Raw genomic sequence first — 13,578 nt, 5'->3', positions numbered from 1 at the left:
TGATCTGAGCCGAAGGCAGTCGCTTAACCAACTGAGCCACCCAGGCGCCCTATCTTTCTCAGTCTTAAAGTGGTGGCCCTGTGGGGGCAATGATCCTTACCATTTAACTTTGCTCTAGTCATTAGCTGTTTCTTGAATTGTCTCTCCAGTTGTTTCAGACTTATGGAGCCCAGAAACACAGTCCCTCCTGGCTACCAAAGCCCAGGACTCAAGGGGGATCCCTTGTGTGGACGGTGCATGGAAGGACTATGGGGAGGTAGAGTGCTGCCTGCTCTTTCTGGGGGGCTGCAGTAGTGGAATGGGGGGCTTTCACCTGCCTCTGGCAAGGCTGCAGCATCAGTGTGGTTGGGTGGGTGGGTACTAGCTGGGTAGATTGATAGTGCAAAAATAGCACCCACTAGTGCCAGCACTAGCAAAGTAGAGGGAGAATGCAAAAATTTTTGCAGTTTTCTCTGGAGAGAGTTCCAACAGGCTTTTGCGTCTCTGGTGGAATTTTTAAGATTAGCAAGTGAATCTCCTTTGCATATGGTCTGTCTTTTCAAACTGCTGCTTTTGCCCTGGGCCCTGGGGTGAGTGAGTTTGTGTATGAGATCTTTAAGAGTAGACTTTCTATTCCCTACATCCCTATTCTCTTGGATTTAAAACCCATTGGTTTTCAAAACCAGATGTTTTGGGGGCTCATCTCTAGTACACATCCTGAGAATTGGGGTGCCTGATGTTAGACACAAATCTTTCTCTCCCTGGGAAGGAGTTCCACATTTGTGAGACCCTTCCTGATGGTGGGTCACTACACCCTGGTGGGATTTTTGGTAAGACTAGGTCTCTGCTTCTGCTACCCATCTCAACATGGCCTTTTTATCCTTTGTTGTAGAGTAATTTTTCATCTAGTTATCAAGTTCCTTTCAGAGGGAGTTATTCCATATGTAGCTATAGATTTTTTGTATCCATGGGAGGAGGTTAGTTCAGGATCTTCCTATGCTGCCATCTTGAACCACCTCTGGCAAAGGTTGCTTTAAAATTCAGCTTAGGAATTAATAAATTTTCACTAGGGAAATCTTCCCTTTCTTTATTATTGATAAGGCTTATTTATTTAAAACAGTAAAAATAATGTTGATAAAGGTAAATAAAAGTTAGAAAATTATTGTTTCTAAATCAAAAGCCTAGAAAAACTTATTAGGTAGTTGAGAAAATATAATTTTTAATATCTTTTATATTAATTGTGGAAGTGCAGTGGAGAAATTGGGACTTGCACAGGTAAGTTATGACTACATCAACTAAGACAGCTTCCCTAACTGACTCATAACAATTGGTCTAACAACTTTTTACACTCATGTATTATATATTTTTATAGAGTCTAGATTGTGCTTAGGAATTATAAAAACTAGAGGGAGATGCACAATTTAGTGAGAAAAAATGTTTATAGGGAACTCTTAATACTTTAATTGTGGGACTTGAGAGTTTAGGTTTTTATTAGTTTTGAACGTAAATCCTAGAAGGGCACATGAGGTCATTTTGAAGCCTATATTTGCTGCTCAAAAGATCATGATCTGCCAAATTAAGTGAAAGGAAAAGGGGATCATCCTGGCCATGTCATTCATGCCTCATGGCACTGGAAACATCTGTTGGAGTTGGCAATGGGCCAATCAGGGACTTCTCCAAAAGCAAAGTCTAGTGACAACTTTTAGGAGGAAGAGATGAAACCATTTAGGGAAATTCTTATATAGTGTGGCATTTTTCTCATTTCTACTACAACATCATCTTTATAATCCTTTCACAAGTCATTTTATTTTTACCATTTAAAGAACATAAATTAAGCATTCATGATGAAATTTCCAGTAGTACAAATTAAATAGATGTTGAATTGTGTATTCTTTCATTTTTTTGAATTTGTTAATATATATGTTTCTAGCCATGAAAATGTAGGCCTTAAATTTTGACCCATTTTAGTTATAATATTTAGAATTTTTAGAGTTCTAACTACAGATAAGGCCAATAATATTCTTCATAGAATAAAACAAAATGATCACATTTTTATCTGTACCTGGTTGTTTTTGTTTTAACCTTTATTTGTTATTTGACTTTTTCTGGTATTTTATGTGAAAATGATTACAGATTCATTTATATTTATATACTAATAAATAAGTCCCAAATGTCAGGAGAGACAGCTCAGCCCCTCAGTTTATGTATCTTCTCACTCCTATTACAGATATTGAGCTTCAATGGAAACACTAGAATGTTCTTAATAACAACATAGTAATAAAATAGAAGTGTTTTTTTTTAAAGATTTTATTTATTTATTTGACAGAGAGAGACACAGCGAGAGAGGGAACACAAGCAGGGGGGAGTGGAAGAGGGAGAAGCAGGCTTCCCACTGAGCAGGGAGCCCGATGCGGGGCTCGATCCCAGGACCCTGGGATCATGACCTGAGCCAAAGGCAGACGCTTAATGATTGAGTCACCCAGGTGCCCCAGAAGTGGTTTTTAATAGTACTTTAAAACATTCATGAGATTAAATAATAGTCAAGTAGATTAATATATAAGTAAGCTATCAGGTTTCCAATACTGTGAGTGCAATTGTTATAGAACTATAACAAAAAAGTAGCTTCACAAGAGGGGGGTAAAGATGGACCAAATTTAGGCTCATTTTAGCAAATTCCAGGAGATATATTATACTCCCACAATAAGAGAATAAAGTTGCATTCACAATGTAAAGAATACATTGTGCAATTAAACTAATACTGACAACATAAAATGTAGTTGACATCTCAGGTTAACACGCAAGAGGATGGTCTTTTATCCGTTATAATATTAAGGGGGTAGAACTTTTGTTAATAAAGCAGGGGGCCTTCCTTTCCTGATAACCTCCTGATTTTTGGAAAGAAAACATGTGTACATTACATTTGTGTTTTTCTTCCTGTTTAGAGCCAAATGATGAGTTATGGATCGGCTTAAATGACATCAAGATTCAAATGTATTTTGAGTGGAGTGATGGGACCCCTGTTACATTTACGAAATGGCTTCGTGGGGAACCAAGCCATGAAAACAACAGGCAGGAAGACTGCGTTGTAATGAAAGGCAAGGTAAGGCAACTTTATTTGCTGATATCTAGCAAAAACCAGAGGGTATTTTTCTTCCTGCCTCACTCACTACATATCATCATTTTGATTGTTTCTAGTCTAGGTGATCTATCTATATTTCAATTGTTTAGCAAAGTCAAATTTTCAAGAGGACTAGAAAACCAACAGGCAGAAACTTTCAGTTCAAGGATGAAAGTAACCAGTAACCCATATTCATCTGGTTCCTGTGCTGGGTTCTCAGTGGCAATACATATAGCTTGACTTATCAAATGAGAGCTTTGGTTTTATTTTTGACTGGTCGCTCTGAGTAGATGTTCTTAGGTCTATTCTGGGTTCCACAATCTGCAGTCTGTGCTTGGAGAGCTACATTTGTTCTTTTAGGTTACATGGAGATGTCGCATATGAAAAGATGGCGTCCATGTCCTAAATATGACTTTAGTGACTGAAGAATATCATCAAATTATCTTTTGCTAATGGATAATGAACATGGTGGTTGAGAGGCTGGGTTTTGATGCATGGCTTATTCTCTCATTTATAAGATGGGCATAATAATTGTACCCAGCTTAATGGTGGCTATAAGGATTGAATAGGTTAATGCATATAACAAGCACAGTGACTGACCCAAACTTATTGTTCAGTAGGTATTAGCTGTTTCGTCATTGGGGTTGTTTTCATTGTGATTAATTGAAAGCTTAAGAAAAAAGTAGGTGTTAACTATTGAAAGGCTAGGCAGAAGTGTGTCGTAGGAAGAGGAAACCAGGAAGCATCGTTCTTGTAAAGAACTGAAAGACAATATGGCTGAAAGCCCAGAGTTAGAGGTGGAAGGGTGGGTAGGAACACTAGCAAGTGTTGAGGTGGAGAAAATATGCCTTAGCCCAGGAGTGGCAAGAACAATTTTTCAATTTAGAAATATTACTCTGGCTGAAAGTTGAGTACCAGATGGCAGTGGGTTGCAACTGAGTGAGAAATGAGGGATCAGAGGCAGACAATATAGAAAACATTTTTCAATAGTTACATGAGGGAGAGGAGAGGCCATTTTGATGTGAAATCTCTCAGGAAGGGGGAACAGGTAGAATCTGAAGCTGAGTGGGAAGTAGAGCCTTAGATCCAGGAGGACAGTCATTAATATGAATTGGAAAAGGGAGGAGAGATGACTGGTTTTGGGGTGTTTTCAAGTTTGGTGTGTTGGGCAAGGGAGTTTTTCTGGATGGCTCTCTATGTACTTGGTTAACTTGAAAACAGCCAACAGGAGAGGCTGCATGTAGACCTTCTTTTGGCACCATCACTTCAAGGCTTACAAACTTTTTTAGTTTCTCTCTAGATTCCTCTACACAGTGGCGGGGACAGCCAAAATATAAAAACATATTGGGGGTCTGCAATCTCTTTTCACATCTCTGTAGCCAGAACCAAATTTGCTGTTGACTTATAAAATGTCAATTTACCTTTCCTTTCAGAGATGCCATTTTTCTCTTAAGAACTTTTGTTTTCCTTTCCTGAGGCCCAATTACAAGAAAACAGTCTCAGAGTCAAACAACTGATAATCAAACATTTTTTTCTCTTTGCTTTCTGCAGGATGGGTACTGGGCAGATCGGGCCTGTGAGCGACCTCTTGACTACATCTGTAAGATGAAATCTCAAACCCAACCCTCGGGAACAGTGGAGGTAGAACAAGGCTGCCAAAAAGTGAGTATTGAGCATGCACAGTAAGTTCAGACCTCAAAACATTATGTGATATCTTGGATTTATTTTTTGGCAGCAGAAGAGTTTTATTATTGTCATAGCCAAGTGTTCTAGCTGTTTAGATGTTCAACAGGTTCTTGTTAGGGTTTGGCATCATTGTTCTTCCTGAAGGCCTCTTTGGGTGTTCTCTACAGTTACCATGGGTGCATGTGGTCAGCAGACTTTCAGAACACCATGGGAATTCTCCCACCCCAATGGGGGAGCGAGAACAGAGAATAAAACCACACACCCAGGGAGCCTGGTGAGGGTAATGAGATTCAGGTGGGTTATGGTCATGGAAGAAAGGTCATTGAAGCCTTGGTAGTTGATGATCCATCCTGTGGGTTGTAGAAACATTTCCAGTAGATAACCATTAAGTTTCAGATAGCAAACTATCCTGTCATTTTCTCCATTTATAAGGACGTCCTCCATTGAGGACGCTGCTTCTGATGGGGATTCCTCCCAATAGATCCCTGTGGCAAGAGGCGGGAGATCAAACTAGCTGGTGGTAGCCAGCAGTAACCAGTTACACTGAATAAAGCCATGCCACCTTAGTATCTGTCAATCTTGCCTGTACCTCAGTACTACCTCCCTCTAGCTCTTATAATTCTTTGAGGTTGAAGTAAATGATCTCTTTGAAACAATTTCTAACAGCATAAAGAAACTACAAAATACAGAGTGTATGGTTATCATTTTCCTGTTTAACTGCTGAGTTGCTTGTCTTCCTCTTTTTTCCTTTCTCACTTCTCTTGGATAAAAATAAAGTAGAAACTAATTTTCTTTCCAAGCATGTCATGTTGTGATCAGATCATCCTGTCACAAACACCAGAAGGCTGAGAGTTCATGAAACATAATTTAGGACTGTCCAAATAAATCATCAAGAAACATCAAGCAGACACAAAATCAGAGACTGTTAGAGATATAAGGGATTTTTGTGATAATTGAAATCCCCCCTTTAATTTTTATGTTCTGGAAATTCAGCCCAGAGAAGCTATGACTTTCTTGGAGTGACAGAAGCAAGGCTAGAACCCTGGTCTCCTGACCCCACATCTCTACGCTGAAACTAATGGGTTCCCTACCAGTGTATTTACATATTCTTTGCCTAATCATATGGATATACGAGTGAGTGTATATTATTGTAATTTTATATAAAGAAGAAATAATCCTTAAATGTTATTACTTCTATACAATTGATCAAAGTTTGTATACATGTAACAGTTTATATAGATAATAAGTTATATATATATATAGTCTAGTAATTGTCATATCTACAATGTCTGATAAAATCCAGTTTAATCAGTAGGGTGGTAATAAGAAAAATAAGACAATATCCATAACTCTTTGTTGAGTGTAGTTACTATGCTGCCAATGATCTTAAAGGATAAATATTATGTTCCTAATTAGACAGAAAGGGAAACTGAAGCTCAGAGGCATTAAATAATTTGGCCAGTTTAAAAATACCTGCTGCTGCGTTCTGCATGGAGCACTGGGTGTTATGCACAAACAATGAATCATGGAACACTACATCTAAAACTAATGATGTAACGTATGGGGATTAACATAACAATAAAAACATTTAAAAAAATAATAATCAATAAAAAAAAAGGAAAAAAAAATACCTGCTGCTGTAGGTTGCTTTCCTCAGAGGGCTGGGAAGACTCGAACAACAACAAAAATCCACTCACTAGCTAAGAAAGATAACAAGACTTTTTTTTCTTTCTTTTTTTTTCTGTCTGGGCCTGGGCACTCGGTGATGTGGGGACCTTTTTGAGAATTCAAAACCATAGGCGTGTTATAAAGATCTGGGGTTCAGTTTTCAATTCACTGCTACCTTTGTGGGATATCTGGGGCAAAGTGGTCCTGAGTCTCTGAGATTCCAGGATGTCTGACAGATGCAAATGTTAAGCTATTTTATACAGAAGCTCCCTTTTCCAGGCTGAGGAGGAATCCCATGGATGAGTTTGAAATCTGAAATTATAAAATCTACTACCACGAGCTTTAGATGGTAGGATTAATGGATGTGACACTCACATGAATGTGTGTTTAAATACAGAAATGAAAGGTGAACTTGGAACCCTGGACCAACGAACCAAGTTTTCTTATCAAGTGCTTTCATTATGATTCACTTCCAAATATTTTTAATTTCCATTAAGATTTCTTTGATCCTTGAATTATTTAGAAGTATGTGTGTGTGTGTGTGTGTGTGTGTGTGTGTGTGTTGATATTGGTTGGGGGTTTTGGTGGTAATGATGGGAATTTTGTTTTTCAGTTTCTAAATAATTAGAGACTATTGATTTCACTGCACTGTGGATCATAGAGAGTTTTGGTTGTTGTTACTTGTTGAGACTTTATGGTCTAGTTCATAGTTTTTGTAAATAATCAGTGTGCTTGAACAGAATGATCTTTGCTTGTTCAGTTCAGGGTCCGTATACGTTGACTAGGAAAAAGCTTAACAATTTATATTATTTTAGATGTTCTATATTCCTAATATTTTGTCTGCTCGACAAAATATTCTCCTTGCGATTCTGTCAGTTTTTGTTTTATACACTTTCATCTGTGTCATATCTTCCTGATACATCAGACCTTTAATTATGTAATTACTTTCCTTATTCATATTGCTTTTTTTAACCATAAAGTCAATTTTAAATAATATCAATATTGCCACAGAAGCTATCTTTTGCTTGGTATTTCCCTAGAATCTCTTTTTCCAACTAATTGCTTTTAATTATTCTGTGTCATGGGATGGCTCTTGTAAATATATATCGGCATTTTAATTTTTTATCTCATTTGAGGAACTCTGTCTTTTTATTGGCAAACTTGAGTTCAGACTTTTTTTTTTGCATACTGATATATTTGCATTTGTTTCTACCATCTTATTTTGAATTTTATTTTATTTACTGTTCTGATTTCTCTCTTGTTTGTCCTATCCTGCATTCCACTCGTTCTATTGAATGTTTTGATCCCATTTTCCTCTTCTACAGGTTTATGAATAATACATTCCACTTTTTTTTTTAATGGTTAACCTTGGGTTTTGTGTTTTTTAAAAAAATATTTAATTTATTTGAGAGAGAGAGAGAGAGAGGTCACAAGCAGTGGGGAGGGGTAGAGGGAGAAGCAGGCTCCCTGCTGAACAGGGAGCCGGATGCGGGACTCAATCCCAGGGATTATAACCTGAGCTGAAGGCAGATGCTTCACCGACTGAGCCACCCAGGCGCCCTAACCTTAGGTTTTTAACATACACTTCTGACTTGAAGTTAATCAGTATCTCTCTCTGCTTCCTGAACAAAATGAAGTTTATTATTCCACATAAACATTAACATTTTTTTTATCTTGGAAATAATGTTAGACTCACAAGGAACTGAAAAAGAAAGTACAGAGAATTCCCTGTACCATCTACTCTCCTCCCTGCAGTGAGAACTTAGGTAATTAGAGTTGGAACAGTTACGTAATTGACATGGGTACAGTATATTAAGGAAACTATACATCTTGTTAATTTCCCATTCCTTAACTTCCCACCTGCAATTAGTTATCTCTGCTATTCATACAGACATTTAGACCTGGATTCACTAAGACATTTATTGGTTTCTTTGTTCAGTGTGACTTTCAGGCTGTTTATTCCTCCTGACTTAAAATTCCTTCTTGCCAAAGTAAATCTTTTCGTGATTTTTTTTCACTGGTGATATGGGAGTGGAACACTTTCTGTCTTTATCTGAAAATGTTCTGATCCCTCCTCACCTTGCATAATAATTTAGGTAGGTTTTAAAATGCTAGGTTGACAGCAATTTTCAGACAGCGCTGTGTATATATCATTTCATTTTCTCCTGGCCTTTATTTTTTGCCGTTGGAATTCCTGTTATTAGGCTAATTTTTCTTTTTTAAAAGTGGGTACTCTATTTTCTCTCTGATTGATTTTAAGATCTACTAATTGTCATTCTGCAGGCTTTTAGTACAATATGTTGAGATTTGGATTAATTTTCTTTTGTTTGGTACTCATTGTGTTTCATTTTTAGAATTTGTCTCTTTTAATTCTTGAAAATTATCAGTCATTAATTTTATTTGATGATTCTGAAACTTTTCTTAGGTTGATTTTCAACCTTTTCATTCTATTTTTTGTTTTCTCTCCATCTTTAAAAAATCTCTTTTCATATGTTCATCTCTCTGTTACATTCATTCAAATGGCTAATCTTTCTGAAACCATATTTTCTATATTTAATCTGGCCCTTGAGTTTTTAACTTTATATTTTTCTTTTCTAGAAATTCTATTTTTTGTGTGTTCAGATCATCTTGTTCTTTGTTCAGAGCATTTTGATCTTTCATTATTGATTTTCCTTCTTTTGTCTTCTTTTGTTAAATCATCTGAAACATGTTTTTTGTTTTTTAAAGATTTTATTCCTTTATTTAAGAGAATGAAAGAGAGTACATGTGGGATGGAGGGGCAGAGGGAGAAGAAAAGCAGACTCCCCACTGAGCAGGGAGCCCGACGTGGGACTCAATCCCAGGACTCTGAGATCATGACCCGGACTGAAGACAGATACTTAACTGACTAAGCCACCCAGGCACCCCTGAAACATGCTTATATATATATTTTTTCCAGATTGTTTTATTATATTACATTGCTGTCTTTTCCTTAAAATGAGCCTCATGTGGTTTGTAATTTTTGGCTGTGATTAGTCCCCATCCCATCCCCACCCTAAGCCTCAAATGTCATAGTCTTATGTGACCTGTGTTGTGGAAATATTTCTATTGTGTGGTTCTGCATTTTACTTTTCTGAGTGCCTAGGAATTTCTCCTTTTGTAGACAAGATTTATTTTATGTTTTTGGCTGTGGATTCTAGTACAATGTGAATAGTGTCAAATTGGAACCAGCACCCATCTCTGGCACAGAATCCATATTTATTTATTTTTATTTATTTATTTATTTTATTTATTTTTTAAAGATTTTATTTATTTATTTGACAGAGAGCGAGAGACAGTGAGAGCAGGAACACAAGCAGGGGGGGTGGGAGAGGGAGAAGCAGGCTTCCCGCCGAGCAGGGAGCCCGATGCGGGGCTCGATCCCAGGACCCTGGTATCATGACCTGAGCTGAAGGCAGACGCTTAACAACTGAGCCACCCAGAAGCCCCCAGTATTTATTTTTAACAGAGGATTTTTTTCCCCTGCACCTAGAACCCCAGGCAGATGACAAGAATCTGCTATTGTCTGGTTTTATGAATAGAGTTTTCTCAGTCTCCTTTCCCATAGGGGCTCCCCTTAGTGGGTATCATCTTTTTTTAAAAAAGGATTTATTTATTTATTTGAGAGAGAGAGTGAGCATGAGCAGGGGGAGGGGCAGAGAGAGAGAGAGAATCCTGAAGCCAACTCCCCAGTGAGCATGGAGCCTGACGTGGGGCTTGATCCCAGGACCCTGAGATCATGACCTGAGCTGAAATCAGGAGTCAGCCGCTTATCTGACTGAGCCACTCCGGCGCCGCAGTGGGGATCATCTTTATGTAAGGACTTCAGTTCCATTTCCCTGCCTCAAGTGGGCTGATGGACAAATACCCTCATTTGTGTGGACATTAGTACCCCTGCCTCTAGAGCCTAGTATCCTAGTCTAGGTCTGGTACATAATGGGGCAACGATAGTCTTGGCTTGAGCATTTCCCATTCTAGCGTTTTAGTTTTCTATATGTTTTTGGTATCGGAAGATTTCCTCAAATATGGATTTTTTTGTTTATTGTTGTGTTTTTATTTAGCATTTCCATGTGTTTGAAGTATGGGAGAGAAACCATGCCGAATCACGTTGCCAGAAGTTTGAGAAGTATTGTCCTAGGACCAGATGACACAGCTTTATAGTCACTACCTACTTTTGGCTTCAGTAGGAAACTAGGTCTGCTACTCGGCAAACTATTTCCTGTGGTTACCTCTTCTAATACAGAAATCTTAGCCATTCTGTTCAGGTTCCTCAGTATGCCTTTCACAAATCACTTTTGTTGGAAGATGTATCAGGAGGGGAGAGAATGAATGCCCTGACCCATTTTGTGTCATAAGAGGAACAATGTACTACTGTTTTCTTTATTCATATAAATATTTTTCATTGCATTTCAAATTTTCCGTATTTGGGTTCTCTACATACTTCTGTGATTTATAAATGTATGTTTCATGATATGTGTCATGATAGTGCAATTATTAAAATAATATTATTTAATTAATATCCCTGATAATCTGCTTGATAACATTAATAGGGCTGGAAAAGACATGGCTTCTACTGCTATTTGATTGGACACACACTTTCAACGTTTATGGAAGCAAATCAAACCTGTATAAATGAGAAGGCTTACTTAACAACTGTTGAAGACAGGTATGTAACTGTTTTAATTTTATTTGAATGTATGTCAAATAATGAAATGTTTTCAGAGAAGCCTAAATATCAACACACTCTAAATTTCTGTAAATTTCTCTAAATTCTATAAATCAACATGCTCTAAATTTCTGTACATCTTGAGGTATGGCTTGCAAAAGTAGGAGCATTAAAAATCATATCCTTATTTGGATTCTTCATTGCAGCACTATAAAATATTTTGTTCCTTTTAGAACTATAAAGCAATATTCAGAACAGTTCATTAATATTCTAGTAAATATAGTTTGTGGATCTGACTTTTTTTCTGATCTAGTATATATCAAATTTTTTCAAGAAGGGAAACTAAGTAAAATTTATTAGTTCAAAAATGCCGCTTTCTATCTTTACCAGTATCTCCACCAAAAAATGTCGTAGAGAGATTTACTGAATATTTTGTTATTCCTTTACATTCTTCTGGGTTTTTGTTGTTGTTGTTTGTTTTTGTTTTTGTTTCCTTTTTTTTTTTTTTTGCTTTGCTAGGTTTGTTAGACTGATAGGTCCAGAAAAATCAAAATCACATAGACATAGAGCATTTTATATAACTTTTTGACTTCTAGAGTCCCAACCATCTTTGAGGTTTTAGTTTTTATTTATTTTTCCCTTAATCTTTGCAAAGCACTGGATTAGGCATGGAATAAACTTAAAAGAAATTTTAAAATGTGCATTTGACTTGTAATAAAAAGCTAAAAAGGTATCTAGTTTTAATACAATAAGTTATATCTATTGGCCTTTCAAGGCATACCCAATAAAATGTAAAGAATGCGATTGATATGAAAAAATCCTTTGATAAAACCAAAAAAAGGAAGATATAGAATTTGTATAGTCTTTGTAAAAGAGCTTGTAGTTCAACCATATCCTTTTTCATGTACAATTAAATGTCTAATATATTGTAGCACACATATAATGCTAATGCCTGAAAATCTGAACGTAGATAATTTTTATCTCATGACAAGATGAACTTTACATCTTTAAGTATTATGGGAACATATTCTTAGCTGCCCTGTAATTGATCTTTTGGTTTATTGGAGCAGAGATTTCCCTACATTTTATATTTTAGGTTTGTTTTGCTTTGTGTTTTCTTGATATTTATATTCAGGAGCTCACTAACTCTGTGGTTAAATTTGTTTCTAGACATTTGAGAAAAATTGAGTTTAGGACTTTTAAATTTTTTTGTTTGTTCAATTTAGGGAATGAAATTACTCAGATTAGGGTCATATAAATGTTCTGTTATGGTAACCTCTACATTTCCCTCTCTGCTCTCTCTGGAGTCATCTACCTCTCTTTGTTCCTGGAAACTTTGAGTCTCACTTTTTTTTTTTTGCTCCAAAGAAAGATTTTTGCCTACATTGCTGCCTTATTGTGTAATGTTTGTCTGTGAAGACAAACTTTGGTTGCTTTACTAACCAAACTGTGTCATTACCAGATTATGCCAAATACATGGATGAGATCCGAAGGGAGAGAAAATGTGGGACTCTGCTCCCAGTTCTTTCTAGAGATTGAATCTCTGCCTCTCTATTTTTCTCAATAATTTTCTCTTCTGTTTCAGACCTGAGCTGAGAGAATAAAATTGAGGGGGAAATCTGCACAGATTTTTCTATCTCTATCATCCTTGATAATGTTATGACCTTACAATTTACTTAACAAGAACTGTGTAGAGCATTTGAAATATTTGGAAAGTGGACTAATTTTTTAAACAATGTCTTTTGAAATGCTGTAGTTTTCTCCTTTGCCATTTCAGAATTCTTTTACATTTTGAGGAAGGGCAGCGGGGCTGGTGAGGAATAGAGAGAAATGGTTTGAGTATATTTGAATGATTTTATTCAGTAGGCTCTGATATTTACCCCTCGTTTCCTTAGTAGAAATTCGCATAATTTAAATGACCTATCCACATAACACAAGATGTTTGGATTACCAACTAAATCATAACTCAAACATACAACTGAGATACCTTTCATGTGGCTAATTGGAAAAATTCACATTTCTAAAATTTAGTTTTTTTTTCTTAAGATATGAACAAGCCTTTCTGACTAGTTTGGTTGGATTGAGGCCTGAAAGATATTTTTGGATAGGACTTTCGGATGTGCAAAACAAAGGGACCTTTCAGTGGACCATTGAGGAAAAAGTTCAGTTCACCCACTGGAATTCAGATATGCCAGGTATGTGCAGTGCTTGGGGCTGAGGTTTTCATTCACCCTACAAGTCCATTATCCTTCCATGTACCTTTCCAGATAGATTGTGTGCATTAATTATGTTCTCAGCATTTTATATTTCATTCTCTCTCTCTCTCTCTTTTTTAGTTTTCTAATTAGTTCACATTGGTCTGAGAAAACAGGGAAGATAAAACTACTCATTGTCTGCTACTACTCTGTTTGAAAAATATTTAGGAAATCCTAAATGGCCACAG

At 36.7% G+C, this 13,578-nt stretch overlaps 1 protein-coding gene across 1 annotated transcript in view; it reads left to right on the top strand.

Moving 5' to 3' along the window:
* The window catches only part of MRC1 (mannose receptor C-type 1), a gene marked incomplete at its 5' end in the record, with an annotated part of 96,315 nt that overhangs the window by 38,023 nt on the left and 44,714 nt on the right, over positions 1–13,578 (top strand). The window contains 4 exons of the mRNA XM_021696744.1: positions 2,922–3,079; positions 4,649–4,759; positions 11,020–11,135; positions 13,182–13,330. Coding sequence (XP_021552419.1) covers positions 2,922–3,079; positions 4,649–4,759; positions 11,020–11,135; positions 13,182–13,330 — 534 coding nt within the window. The remainder of the gene's footprint in view (positions 1–2,921; positions 3,080–4,648; positions 4,760–11,019; positions 11,136–13,181; positions 13,331–13,578) is intronic.

Source organism: Neomonachus schauinslandi, chromosome 5, assembly GCF_002201575.2.
Source record: "Neomonachus schauinslandi chromosome 5, ASM220157v2, whole genome shotgun sequence".
NCBI lineage: Eukaryota > Metazoa > Chordata > Mammalia > Carnivora > Phocidae > Neomonachus > Neomonachus schauinslandi.
The sequence above is the reverse complement of the archived record's forward strand: the minus strand, read 5'-3'. Positions and strand labels throughout refer to the sequence as shown.